Source organism: Vombatus ursinus, unplaced genomic scaffold (assembly GCF_900497805.2).
Source record: "Vombatus ursinus unplaced genomic scaffold, bare-nosed wombat genome assembly UNPS02014826.1, whole genome shotgun sequence".
Lineage (NCBI taxonomy): Eukaryota > Metazoa > Chordata > Mammalia > Diprotodontia > Vombatidae > Vombatus > Vombatus ursinus.
Window position 1 is genome coordinate 4,998,645 of NW_020954604.1, and position 15,636 is coordinate 5,014,280.

General features: G+C 33.4%; 1 protein-coding gene across 2 annotated transcripts in view; it reads right to left on the bottom strand.

Moving 5' to 3' along the window:
* Positions 1-2,017: 2,017 nt before the first annotated feature.
* Positions 2,018-15,636, bottom strand: part of CD2AP (CD2 associated protein) — a 165,979-nt gene continuing 152,360 nt past the window's right edge. The window contains exons 18-20 of one of the 2 annotated variants that reach the window (XM_027838415.1): positions 8,800-8,978; positions 5,961-6,024; positions 2,018-2,187 (exon numbers count right to left, since the gene is read on the bottom strand). In XM_027838415.1, coding sequence (XP_027694216.1) covers positions 2,146-2,187; positions 5,961-6,024; positions 8,800-8,978 — 285 coding nt within the window. In that variant the 3' untranslated portion in view covers positions 2,018-2,145. The remainder of the gene's footprint in view (positions 2,188-5,960; positions 6,025-8,799; positions 8,979-15,636) is intronic. The other variant, XM_027838412.1, reaches the window with a different exon arrangement.

Here is a 15,636-nt window from a genome sequence, read left to right on the forward strand (position 1 = left end):
TGATAGTCAATTTTGTTTAGTGGTGATATCATTAGGACAGAAATCTGTGATCTTCATAAAGAGGAAACACAAATATTTAACTAAAGATCAGCTACCCCAAAAGCAATGTTATGCATTATTTCAACATTTTCTGTTAATCAATATTTTTATTATCCTCTATTAAAAATAAAACATTTCAGTTGTACAAAATTAAATTTTAAAGCAAAAACTTGTGGTGAGTTTTAAGTTTAAAGAACAGAAAGTAAAAATGGCTGGCATATTGCCATTCCATCATCCTGCAAGTCTTGTAATTACATAAACTGAAAATTCATAGGCCAGTTTTTATTTTGTTATTTGTTGCTATTGTTGTTCAGTCATTTCAGTTTGTCCAACTCTGTGATCCCATTTGGGGTTTCCTTGGCAAAGATACTGGAATGGTTTGCCACTTCCTTCTCCAGTTCATTTTACAGATGGGGAAACTGAGGCAAACCAGGGTTAAGTGACTTGCCCAGGGTTAAACAGTAAGTATTTGAGAACAAATTAGAACTCAGGTCTTCCTGATTCCAGGCCTGGTGCTTTATCCATCATTTTCTATAATCAACCTTAAATTCTAAATTGCCTCTTTTTGTAAAAAGACATTAGTTACCAGTAAACTGTTTCAATAAATCCTAGGTAAGACTATGTCTGTATTTGTGGGTTTTGACATATTATAGAGATAACAAGGAGCTAGTTGGCTAAGTGGATGGTGCACTGGGCTGGGGTCAGGAATACCTGAGCTCAAATTAGGCCTTAGATACTTATTAACTATGTGACTCTAGACAAGTCACTTAACCTCTCTGTGCCTATTGTGAAAATCAAATGAGATAGTAATTATAAAGTGCTTAACATATAGTAAGTGCTATATAAATGTTAGATATTATTATTATATATTTTTAAACTGTGTCAATATTCACAAATTTTAAAGAAGTTGTTGACCATGTTACTTATGAAAATGTAACTTTGAAAAAGGACCATATTATGTTTACTAACAAATGTAATATTATGGTTTATGAAGTAAAATAGCATTTTTTATAAAGTTAGTATCTACACAACAATTCAAAATAACTCTAAAACGTTACTTAGTTTAAAGGTAAATATTTCTTAAATTGAATATTTACATGATGAGTTGACTGCTCTGAAAGTATGATCTCATGACAAATTTCCTAAATATTTGCACTTTTTTGTTAGTAAGTAAGGAGGATTAAATTACAAGACCACAGGCTAGTTAATATTTGAATCTACAAAATAAGCAGAGAAATACAGCAATAAGGCCAGTGTTTGCATGTTAAATGTGCTGCAGTTTCTAGGCACACTGAACTGAAGGACAACTTTCTGGCCTCTTAGCTCTGATTGATTTAAGAAAATCTTATTCTTTAAAAAATAGATTTAATGATTGAAATACGGTTAAATAAATTCCTTTTATGATTATATATTTTTATAATTTATATTATGATTATACATATATTTATCTGCGTAAGTGATTGATTCATCTGCTTTATAGCTGACACATTTCTGTTTCATCACCCAAATGATAAACAGCACTGCAGACATATAGGCACAACAGTGCAATCTTGGGCAGGAAAGCTAAAAAAAAATACACATATATATACACACACATATATATTTATAATATATACGTGTGTATATATATATATACAAATATCCTATTGTACTTCTTGTATTATGGGAAAAGTAATTACTATAAGTTAATGATTATTAATCTAATGTGTCCCTCCCACAGTCCATTTTAATAGGTTACCTGCAGATAATACCAACCTATTAATAATATAGACCTCTTTAAAAATTATACTGTCAGTATTCAATAAAAATCTTTTACCAACTTCCTCTCCTTTTTATACAGATTCAGTGGTAATTTTAAGCAAACCAGGAAAAAAAGAGGTTTGCATAAGAAATAACGTCTCTTTTTCCATTTTGGCCAATAAAATAAAATACACTATTTTCATTTTTCCCCTTCTATAAGATATTAAAACTCATGTACTTATTTTTTTTCCTATAGCACACCAAAAATCTTTTGTTACTTGGAAGTAAACAAGTCATTTTTCAGTTCACATTCTCGTTTATGAATCCCTGGCCAAAGAAGAACACTGAGTCTATGTCACACCTCCCTCAAACAGACAGGACTAGTTCTTTCAGCTTTTCAATTTCCACCTAAAAAAAAAAATGAAACAACAGAGCATAAGCAACAGTGGCATCTTGGGTATATTAAAGCTTCTCTGTCATATCCCTAAGTCTTACAACTTAATCTTTTTACATTTTCAACAATGAAAAAATCAGTCATCAGGTTACATTATCTTAAAACACCTGAAGTTTAATTCCCATGAACATGATAAGAAACAGACATCTGAACCAGTGCTATGGTAAGGAGGCACTGAAAACTTGTACAAGTATTTCACACTTACAGAGGGTAAATGTTATCCTAGTTCGATAAAGAAGGAAGCTTGGAGTCAATAGTCAGTCAAGAAGCAATAAAAAAGCTCCTATTCTGTGTAATGGAATAAACATGTGATTTTGGATTGATCCCCTGAAACTTCTGGAGTTAGCCACTTTCTGCTGAAAGTGTGATTTGATTAGGGAAGGAAAAAATATTCACCTTGCTTCACTGAGAGCCCAGTTGAGGTTATATAACTAATTTATACAGAACCTAGTCTACACAGTTTCTTAATTTCCTTCAACTCTATTCCATGAATACAAGCCAAAGAAGAAGAAAAGTGAAGTGATCTGTGGCTTGGGTTTGGTAAGATGTGGTGGCCACATGACAAGGGGCCTAAGGTTTTGAGAGAAGAAGGTAGAGCTAAGATGGTTAACCAAAGGCTCAAGATAGAGAATGCAAAAAACTGGGTAGGATGATGGCCTGGGTAAGAAATGACTAATGGAAGGAATAGTGAAGATGGGGAAGCTATGGTAAAGATGAAGAAGAGAGTACGGGGTTGTATAGTTGAGGGAAAGGCCTAGTGATCAAAAGTTATGCACAGATAAAGAAATTGTAGAATTCATGCAGTTAAAGTAAAACCCTGATAGGTAACATTCAGATCAAAGGACAGGATCAATTCTGTGGGAGTAGAATAAAAAACTGGAAAGAGTCAATGTATAGGTCACCAGGAAAGAAAAGCTATGAATTAGGCACAGAATTTAAGGAGGAAGAATGAAAAATGTCTGGGAGGTAGGGTGTCAAAATAAGGCTCACTGGTCTGTAGATTGAGTGACAAATTTGAAGTATGAATGTCAAAGAAGAAAAGGTTACTTAATCTAGTAGAGGGAGAGACTGGAAATGAGACTGATGAATAACGAGTATTCTGACTTTTGGGACAGACCAGTGAGACTGGGAGAGGGAAGGCATTCTGGGAAAGAAATATAGCCAAACTGGAAAGGGTGGGGAGGGAAGCTATGTCTTTAGGAGGGAGAAAAGTCTTGGTGAGTGCCAGAAGACGATAAAAGGAAGTCAGGTAACCATTGTAATAAGACATTGAAGGAACATCTGAAGAGTAAATATTAGACATTTAAGTATTTATCTGTAGATGCTATCTCCTCTCACAGGTGCCTGGAAATCATGTGTGTGGACTTATATACTGTGTTTATATGTTATTACATATGTATGGTACTTTGTATGTAAAGTTAGAAAAACTTAAGGTGGTTGGTGCTAAAACACATAGCACAATTCAATAGTGTCTTTACTGTGTGAGGAAAATGATCACACGGGTTTTCTGGTTCTGTATTTTAATTTTCAGTTCTCTCTCTGTCTCTGTCTCTGTGTCTCTGTCTCTCTCTGTGTGTCTCTGTCTCTGTCTCTCTCTCTGTCCCTGTCTCTCTCTGTCTCTGTGACTCTGTTTCTGTCTCTCTCTCTGTCTCTGTCTCTCTCTTCTCTTAAATTCCATCTTATTATTATCTTATTGTTTTTCTTATCATTCATCTTATTATTCAGTATTTTATTGGCTATTTTGGAAAATCACCATGTTATCATTTGGTAGGTAGAGCAGCAGAGATCAATCACCTTGAGACCTTTAAGAAAGACCTAAACAACAAATTCTGCCTCAGACAAGAACTGTAAGATGCTGGACAAATCACTTAACTTATCTGAGCCTCGGTTTCACCATCTGTGAAATGGGGATGCTAACACTTATCTTACAGGGTTGTTGTAAGAATCAAATCAAATAACATATGTAAAACAAATCTGAAAGCACAATATAGATGCAAGCTATTATCTGTTATTTTAATAGTCAGAAGTGATCTTTCCATTGGGAATTTATGGCACTATTATTCTACTTAAGGTATCTATCACACTCTACACTGAATTATAATTATCTATGTATATCTTTTTTCATCCATAAAACTAGAAACTTTATGAGAACAGGTACCAGGTCTAGCAGAGTGCTTTGTACCTGGTAAGCATGAAAATTGTTAAACTACATTATTTTTATATCAGAAACTTAAATTTTTTTAAGTTCATGATTTTAAAAGTCTCATATTAATCAACAAGAACTGAGGAGGTACCTTTTAGGACCAGGCCACTATGGTAAGTATTGAGGATATAAAAAGAATGGAATAATCTCTATTCTTGAAGTTTACATTCTATTAAGGAAGAAAACAAGTACCCAAAAGAATAAACATAAATATAAAAAGAACAAAATATTAGCAGTTGGGGGATCAGGAAAGGATTATATCACTTATTAATATATTTATATTTTCCTTACAACTGACTTTGCTAGAAACAGCTGCTCAGTTAAATGAAGCAAGTACCTCAGGACCCCATGAATCTGCTAATGCTTTTACTCCACAGTCCATGTTTTTCCATTTTCTCCCAAAAAGATTTGAAGCCAAATTAGTTTTTACTTATTTATATCTATTCAGTTAAACAAACTTATCAAACATATACTGTGCCCTGAGTGAAACACCAAAAAAGAAATTTTAGATAAGTCCTTGTGCCCGTTTCTTAAGCAGCTTAGAGTATAAGTCTCTATAGATGATATGACTAACACAAAATAATTCACAACCAAAGGAGATCCATGCTGACATCTGAGTTGGGCTTGAAAGGATAGAGAGAAATTTGGGGAGTTTAAGGAAAGGACTTCAGAAAAATATGAAATTTATGTATGAGAAAGCAAATAGTCCAGTTTGGCTGAAGTAGAGGGTATGAGAAGGGGATTCATTATGAAATAAGGCTGCAAAGTTCATTAGACTCCACCCTGTGGAAGACTGAATGCGAAGATAAGTTTCTAGAACTTTACTTGGCAAGCAATAGGGAACCACTGAAAGGTTTCTAGCAAAAGAATAATGACCAGATATATGTATAAGGAAGATTAGTTTAGCAACACTGGGAAGATAAATTGGATGGGAAGAGAGTGGAGGAAAGAACTATTATTGCAAACCTATTGCAAATGTCCATCACTTTGTAATGAGGAAAATATGACAGAACTCAGCATTCAAAAATGTGATAAGATAAATATATAGAAAATATTTTTTTCACATACATATATTCTGTTTCCTAACTAGGATATAATTTGCTGGAGGACAGGACCAAACTTCAATAATATTTTCTTTCTCTCCTCCCTCTCCCATATGATTTTACTGGTATAGTAGATTCTCAATCAAGAAATTCCCTCCACCAATTCAAATAGGCAACTTTATTTATAGTCTTAAGACAGACGCCTGAAGCATTGAGAAGTTAAGTGACTTGGTCAGGGTCACACAGTCAGTAAATGTCAAAGGTGGGCCTTGAACTGAGGTCTTCCTGACCGATGCTAACTTTCTATCCACTATGCCAAGCTACTCGCCTCTCTCTGCTTTAAAAATTTAAAAACAAAACAAAAACCCATCTTTCAACAGTATAAAGTACTGTATTCTACACAATGTAGATACTCAGTATGTTTGTTTAGTACTCACTAATATCCTCATTTTGATGACAAAATACTGCAAAATTGAATTACCTCTAGGACACTCCTCATTCCCTTCTCCTCTTCCAATTCCCTTCTTAGTTTTTCCAGTTCCTTCCTAAAAAAAAAAATAATAACTTTATAGATACGTGTAGAATTGAAAATGGCCATCTGTTGATATGTGTACATTTTAAATTTCTAGTCCAAATTCTTAAATATTAATTGAAAGTTTTTTTGAAACAAAAAAAATTAATCCTAAAAACCTACAATGTGACCAAACTTTTTATTAACAAAATTAAAGAAAAATTTAAAAAAAATTCTTAGGAGGCTTTGAATGAAGTTTATAAATCCAGTTAATATGGTCTTCTTCAGTTGATCTGTCACACCCAAGGCACAATTCAGTGGGTAAAATCAGCTGGGAAAGGTCAGTGATATTTCTATTTGTATACATTCAGCATAGATCAAATATTTTCTTTTTCATAACATTGTAAGTATCTAATAGAATTTAGTGCAACGTTCAAGAAAACTTCATGCCATCAATCCACCTACCACACATGGGCAGATTTTTAACTAGGAGAAAGTAACTTTTAGTGGTTTAAAATAAGTACTCCTTTATAGTACTCATATAACCAAAACTGATTATTTTTAAAAGACAAAAATATGATAAATTTCTGGTTGAGATCCCCATAAACTTTACAACTCAAATGTACCTAAATATACAACACGGTAAAAAGGCAAGACTATATTGATCAAAACGTAATTGTAGTTTTAACTACATATGTATGTATACATATATAGACACATACATGAATGTACCTTCCCCTCAAGTCTGATACCTCAACTCAGTGTGGACTAAGATTGAGTTTTTGAAAGCTATGCCTGCAGGATATAAACTCTGGCATATTACAACAAGCTGGGAAGCCTTTGAAGATGGAATAGTGATGGACTAGATGCTTGTCTTTCAAAGGCCGGCCTAGTTAAGTTGGAAGAGGCTTATCATCAGGTGAAGAATGCTTTCTATTACTGAAACCAATTATGAGCATCTTTTAAGGTACTGAGGTTACAAACTACATTGGTGGAAGACAACTAAAGCTATACAGGTGAAATTACAGATTCCTGAAGTATGATGAGTACATACATATGTTGGTTATTCCTGAGATAATAAAAACAGACTGAATTTACTGATTTAAAACTAGTTCTCCTTATCTTATCAAGGCTAAGAGCTCAGCAGCCACTCACAGGCCTGTCCTTCTTGGTGATTTGCACAGAAGCTTTGATCTACTTGGTCTCTGACTTGATCCCATTTGCTACTCCTAAGTAGCCTGGTGGCCCTCCATTCATAAGAGCTTACCATATTGGCACTAGATTTACTGCAGACATCTGACTGGCCTTAATCTTAGCTCAGCTCAGAACTCCTGACCTCAAGAGATGCACCATCCTCAATCTGCCCAGGACCAGGACTCCAAGCATGTGTCAACAGGCCTGGCCAAATTTTATTAACAAAAAATGTGAGAAATCCAAATCTACAAACCAGGAGTTCCTAAACTTTTAAAATTACCATATGCCTATATATTTATTTTTGTAATAATGTATAAAATCTAGGATTTCTGTCTCAAACAGCCAAATAGGCTCAAAAAAGACATACTTTACTTCAAGTAGGAAATATTTCCTATAAGTACCAGCTGTTGTTGTTTAGTCATTTCTCAGTCGTGTCTGACTTTTTGTGACCCCATTTGGGGTTTTCTTGGCAAAGATACTGGAGTAGCTTGCCAATTCCTTTTCCAACTCATTTTATAGATAAGGAAATTGAGGCAAACAGGATTAAGTGACTTGCCCAGGGCCACACAGCTAGAATTGTCTGAGGCCAGATTTGAACTCAGAAAAATGAGTCTTCCTGACTTCAGACTCTATTCACTGTGCAACCTAACTGCCCCATCATTCAGCTAGCAAGCATTTATTAAACTACTATATGCTTAGCCCAGTTTATAAATTAGTGTTGCATAGTTTATACTACAAATTTTGTGGCTTCTTAAATATGCTGTTTTTAAACTACATAGTCCTTCTTCCTTCCACAGTAGAACACATAAAAATTATCAAGAAAAATCACATTTTGGGATAATTTTTACAATGTACATGAGAATGTTCTCAACATATTTTATGAAAAATAAAATGAGCAAGAAACTTTTAGTAAGTACAGGGTTTGCATTATTTTAACTCTAGGAAAAGTAACTCTTCTAAATAAATAATACTTATTAAATTTTGTACTGGAGCAGCTAGGTGGTACAGTGAATAGGGCACTAGACTTGGAGTTAGGAAGACTCATCTTCATGAGTTCGAATCCAGACTGAGACATTTACTAACTGTGTGACCCTGGAGAAGTCACTTAACCCTGTTTGCTTCAGTTCCTCATCTGTAAAATGAGCTGGAGAAGGAAATGGCAAACCATTCCAGTATCTTTACCAAGGAAATCCCAAAGGGGGTCACAAAGAGTTTGACATGACTAAAACAACTGAACAACAATAACAGAACACAGCCTTAAGTTACAGATAAATAAATCTCCTTTCTAATAAAAGAGTATTGAGAACGATTTTTCCAAAAGGACTGTAGTTGTATACAAAAGGAGGCAATCATTGTTTAAATTTTCCATTACCTGCAAAAGCACATTTTACTTGTTAATTAGATAGAGATAACCTACCACAAGATTATGTTGATATGGAGTAGTATTAGAAACAAGTGGTTTGAGTATGTATTGAATTATATGTATATGTTCTCTTACAGGGAAATACCTAATCTATTTTTAGAAGCTATTTAAGTGAGGACAATAGATTATAAGCTCTTCTAGCTCTGACAGAGCAGAAATCTTAATACCCATAGAGAAAAAAGCAAAACTTACCCATGTTCCCTTTTGATTACTTCTACGACATTCAATAAGTCAAAAACCAGTAACCTGAGGTCATCTATCAAGCTCTTCTTCCCCTCGTCAATTTCTCCTTTTGATTTATTATTCACTGAATTGAAGGAATTTTTTCTAGATGAAGCTGAAGCTGAAACTGTTGATGTGTACACTGATGTCTGAAAAGGAAAAATACAAATTTAGCAACTTTATCATACAATAACTAGTTTAAAAACCATGTGGAAAGCAGTAAGCTATATGTGAAAAGGAGGAGTTGTCTAAAGAAATGATAGGAAATTTCTGGGGGTGAAGCCAGGTACAGGAAACACTATAGTGTCAACATTCCCTTCCAAACAACTTTAAAATAAGGCCTCAAATTGAATTCTGGAGCAGCAAAGCCAACAAAAGAATGGGGTGACACATTTTTCAAGATAAGTTAGAAGGGCAAAAAGAGAGGTCTGTGACGTTGGTGTAGGGGCTAGTCCAGAACTCATAAGGCAGCAAGACCAGCTCTACATCTTGGAGGCAGTATTAGCAACAGCAGCAGTTTTGGGAGCTCCCAAGTCAGACTTGGTAAGAGGATTAGGCAGTTGGTAAGAAAGAGATTACATGGGATATCTGTGCTAGGTCCAGGCACAGGACCAGTGCTGTTTGGCAACTCCATTGCCTTTATTAACTTCTGCATCACAGTTCCAGGCCAGAGAAGGATGCTTTGGGTCATGAGGGAGTAGGGGCCTTGAGGAATAACATCACAGGGTACAGGGTACAGAGGTGCTAAGGAGTAGTATGGCGTGTGCCTTGTAATGGATCAGGGGCCTTCCTGGGTAAGGACCAGAGAGCAGTCCAGGAGAGCAATGACCACACCTCTCCCCAGATCAGACCACCTCAAAAACACTGAAAACTTTGAAGCACCCAGAACTAGCTCTGAAAACAGGAGTGTGAAAAAAGCCTGAAACTTAGGACAATGTCCCTGCACCTTCACCCCAGAAACAGAGTTCAATTTTAAAATAAAGTTCAAAGTCAAGAAATAGGTTAAAAAAAATGAGCAAGCAACAATAACAAAAAATAACCCGATCATAAGAAACTACTATAGCAACAGGGAAGATCAAGACAGAAACTCAGAAGAAGAAAATGATGTCAAAACAGCTACAAGCAACACCCCTCCCCCCCAAGAAAAATGTGAATTGGATACATGTCCGACAAGAATCCCTGGAAGAGCTAAAAATTATTTTCAAAATCAAATAAAATAAACACATAGATATCTACATTATAAAATAAACCCTCATAAATCCTTTAGCATTTCTACATATCACCAACAAAACCATGAAAGAAGAGACACCAAGAGATACCCCATTTAAAACAAGTGTGGACTGTATAAAATACCTGGGAGTAAAGTTGCCAAGACAAACACAGGAACTACATGAACATAATTATGAAACATTTTTATACAAATAAAGGTATATTTAAATAAATAAATAATTGATTGATTAGAGAACTATTAATTGCTCATGGTGGGCAGAGCCAATATAATAAAAATAAGTTTTACCTAAACTAATCTATTTATTCAATGCAATCCCAACTAAACTACCAAAAATTATTTTATTGAGCTAGAAAAAGTAATAATAAAATTCATTTGGAATAACAAAAGGTCAAGAATATCAAAAAAATTAATTAAAAAATGTAAAGGAAGGAGGTTTAGCAGTGCCAGATTTAAACTATATTATAAGGCAGTAATTATCAAAACTCTCTGGCTAAGAAATAGAAAGGTGGATCAGCAGAACAGAGTAGACATACAACATATAGTAGTAAATGATTATTGTAACCTTATGTTTGGCATATGTAAAGATTTAGGCTTTTGGGATAAGAATACACTATTTGGTAAAAAAAAAATGTTGGGAAAATTGGAAAGCAGTCTGGCAAAAATTGAATATAGATCCATGTCTTGCACCATTTACCAAGATAAGGTCAAAATGGATACATGAGCCAGCTATAAAGGGAGATATCATAAGAAAACTAGAAAAACATGGAACATTTATCAAACTTATGGAGAGGAGAAGAATTTATGAATAAACAAGAAAGAGAGCATTGTGATATGTAAAATGGATTAATTTTAATTACATTAAATTAAAAATCTTTTAGAAGGCAAGCAGAAAAGTTGGAGAAAAAAATTATAGACAGTTTCTTGGACAAAAGTATCATATCTCAAATACATAGAGAATTTTGTCAAGTTTATAAGAATATGAGTCATTCCCCAATTGATAAATGGTCAAAGGATATGAAAAGGCAGGTTTTTTTTACAAAGAAGTCAAAGCTATACATAATCATATAAAAATGCTCTAAATCATTATTGATTACAGAAATGCATATTAAAACAACTTTGAGATATTTCACACCTATAAGATTGGCTAAAATGATAGAAGGGGAAAATGATAAATGTTGAATGGGATGTGAAAAAATTGGAACATGAATACAATATTGGTAGAACTGTGAAATGACCCAACCGTTTTGGAGAGCAATCTGGGATTTTGCCCAAAGAGTAATAAAATTGGGCATACTCTTTGACCTAGAAAGACTACTGTTAGGTGTTTTTCCCAAGGTGATCAAGGAAAGTAAAAGAACTTATATGATCTAAAATATTTATAGCAGCTCTCTTTGTGATAGCAAAGAATTAGAAATTTAGAGGATGCCTATCAATTGGGGAATAACTAAACAAGTTGTGGTATGTAATTGTGATAGAATACTACTATGGTGTAAGAAACGATGAACTGGTTGATTTTAGAAAAAACATGGAAAGACTTTCATGACATAATGAAAGTGAAAGGAGCAGAACCAAGAGAACATTGTATACAGTAACAGCAATATTGTTTGAGTAATAATTGTAAACAACCAAGTTATTCTAAGTACTATAAATACTCAAATCCACAATAAAGGAAATGTGAAAGAAGATGCTATCCATCTCCAGGAAATAACTGATAAGTAAAAGTACACTTAGTATTATTTTACATATGTTTATTAATCTGTGTTAAATGGTGGCCTTCTCCAGTGCGGGAAGGAGGGAGAGAGGAAGACAGTTCAAAACTTAAAATGTAACAAAAAATAAAGAAAATTAAATTAAAAAAAATCAAATAAGAATGGTAGAGGAAAAATTTGGAAAATAAATGAGTGAGGCAAAAAAATTATGAAAAGACAATTAATAGCTTGGTAAAAGAGGCACAAAAAATACTGAAAAAAGACTCCTTAAAAAAACAGAACTGGTCAAATAGTAAGAGAGATACAAAACTTCACTGATGAAAAAACTCCTTACAAAGCAGAATTGGCCAAATGGAAAAAGAAATACAAAATCTCACTGAGGAAAATCATTCCTTAAAAATTAGAACTGGGCAAGAGGAAGCTGGTGGCCTTATGAGATATCAGAAAACAATAAAGCAAAAACAAAAGAATACAAAAATAGGAGAAAATGTGAAATAGCTCATTGGAAAAACAACTGGCCTGAAAAACAGATCAAGGAGAGATAATTTAAGAATGATTTAACTACCTGAAATCCATGATCAAAGAAAGAGCCTAGACATAATATTTCAAGAAATTACAAAGAAAAACAGCTTTAAATATCCTAGAACCAGAGCATAAAATAGAAATTGAAAAAAATCCATTGATCACCACCTGAAATAGATCCCAAAATTAAAACTCCCAGGAATATTGTAGCCAAATTTCAAAGCTCCCAAGTCAAAGAGAAAATACTTCAATCAGCCAAAAAGAAAAAAAAAATTAATACCATAAAGTCTCAGTCAAGATCACACAGATTTAGCAGCTACCACATTAAAGGAGCAGAGGGCTTGGAATATAATGTTCTGGAAGGCAAAGGAGCTAGGATTAGAACCAAGAATAACCTACCCAGCAAAACTAAGTATAATCCTTCAGGGAGGAAAAATGGATATTTAACAAAATAGAGAACTTTTGAGCATTCCTGATGAAAAGACAAGAGTTGAATAGAAAATTTGACTTTCAAATACAAGACTCAAGAGAAGCATAAGGAGGTAAACATGAAAGAGAAATTATAACAGACTCAATAAGATAAAACTGTTTACATTTCTATATGAGAAGATGATACATGTAACTTCTAAGAACTTATCATTATTAGAGCAGTTAGAAGGACTCAACATAAACAAAGGGCATAAGAGTGAGTCAATTATTTGGGCATGATCTAAAAAAAAAAATGGATGGGCTGGAAAGAGGGATCCAGTGGGAGAAGGGGGAAGAAAGAGGAAGAATGGGGGAAATTATCTCACATAAAAAAAGGCATGCAAAGACGAGCTTTTACAGGGGAGGAGGATGAGCAATGCTTGAACCTCAATCTCATCTGAATTGTTTTAAAGAGGGAAGAATACCCATACACATATACTCAGTGGGGTACAGAAATCTCTTTTACCCAACAGGAAAGGAAGAGAGAAAGGGGAAAAGGTACAAGTGAGAGGGGAGTAATAAAGGGAAAGGAGATTAAAATAGGTAGTGGTCATTCTGAGTAGGAACAGGATAAAGAGAGAGAGAGAGAGAGAGAGAGAGAGAGAAGGTTAAACAAAAGAAGATAGGATGGAGGGATATCCATAGTTAGTAATCATAACTGTGAATGTGAATGGGATGAACTCACCCATAAAATGGAAGCAGACAGCAGAATGGATTAGAAAACATCCAACAATACGTTAACTACAAGAAACAAACTTGAAACAGAAAGACATATACAGTGTTAAAATAAAGGGCCTAGAGCAGAATCTATTATGCTTCAGCTAAAGTAAAAAAGGCAGCAGTAGAAATCATGCTCTCAAACAAAGCAAAAGCAAAAATAGACCTAATTAAAAGAGATAGGCAGGGAAAATACATCTTGCTAAAGGTACCATAGACAATGAATCAATGCCAATATGAAACACATGCACCAAATAGCATAGCATCCAAATTCTAAAAGGAAAAGTTAAATGACTTAGAGGAGGAAATCAACAGTAAAACTATACTCATGTAAGACCTCAACTTTCCTTTCTCAGAGCTAGATAAATTTAACCATAAATTAAATAAGAAAGAATTTAAGGAGATGAATAGAATTTTAGAAAATTTCAATATAATAGACCTCTGAAGAAAAGTGAATGAGAATAGAAAGAGAATACCTTTTTCTGAATTATACATAGCACCTTCACAAAAATTGACCATAGGCTTAGATTCTTAAAATCTAGCCACTGCTCAGAATCTTAGAATCTAGCCAATAGCTCACAGGTGCTCAGATTCCTTAAGAGTCTGGCTAATATGGTGGATCTTTAATAAACCTTGTCTTTGGCTGAAAAAAAACAAATAGAATAACAGCTCACAATCAAATGCAGAAATGTAGAAATATTAAATGCTTCTTTTCAGAGCACAATGCAATAAAATTATATTAAAGGGCTTGCAAGCATAAATTAAAAATTAATTGGAAGCTAATCTCATTTTAAAAAATGACTATGTCAAAGAAAACAAAGACATAAACAATCAATACTTTCATTAAAGAGAGTAACAACAATGAGACAACATACCAAAATTTGAGGGATGCAGTGAAAGCAGTACTTAGGGGGAAATTTAAATCTCTAAATGCACATATAAATAAAAAATATAAGAGAGAAAGAACAGATCAATGAATTAGGTATTCAGTTAAAAAACCAGAAAAAGAACAAATTAAAAATCCCCAATTAAACACCAAAATGGAAATAGTGAAAAATCAAAGGAGAAATTAATAAAATTGAAAGTTTAAAAAATTTAACTAATCAATAAAACTAGGAACTAGTTTTATGAAAAAAAATCCAACAAAATAAGTAAAACATTGGTTAATTTGATTAAAAACAGGAAGAAAAACAAACTACCACAATCCAAAATTAAAAGGGTAAATGTACCACCAATAAAGAAGAAATTAAAGCAATTATTAGGAACCATTTAACCCAATCATATGCTAGTAAAACTGATAATTTAAGTGAAATATATGGATATTTTAAAAATATAAATTGCCCAGATTAACAGAAGAGGAAATAGAATACTTAAATAACCCTATTTTCAAAAAACAAATTGAACAAGCCATGAATGAACTCCCTAAGAAAAAAATCACCAGGACAAGATGGATTCACAAATGAATTCTATCAAACATTTAAGGAACAATTAATCACAATACTATATAAACTATTTGAAAAAATAGGTGGAGTCCTATTAAATTCATTTTATTACACAAATATGGTTCTGATACCTAAAACAGGGTTAGAGCAAAAATAGAAAAAGGAGTCTCCAGATCAATTTTCCCTAATTAATATTTATGCAAAAATTTTAAATAAAATACTAGCAAAGAGATTATAGCATTATATCACAAAGATCATACACTATTACCAGAAGGGATTTATACCAGGAATGTAGGCTGGTTCAATCACAGGAAAACTATAATCTCAATAATCATATCAATAGCAAAAATAACAAAAATCACATGACTATATCAATAAATGCAGAAAAAAGCTTTTGATAACATACAAATAACTCATTCTTATTAAAAACATCTTTATAAAAGCAGGAGTAAATGGAGTCTTTTTTAAAATGATAAGTAGTATCCATCTAAAACATATTTCTATATTAGTCATGTTGTTAACATGGCTAACATAGAAATATGTTTTTTATGACCTCAAATGTGTAATTGATGTCATATTACTTGTTTTCTCAATGGATAGGGGAAAAGCTGTAGGAAGAGAGAAAATTTGTGATCTCTGGCTACATTAAGAGAAGCAGAGCGTCCAAAATGAAAATTTTCTACAATGGACCTCATCAGAGCATATAGAATACTGTTAA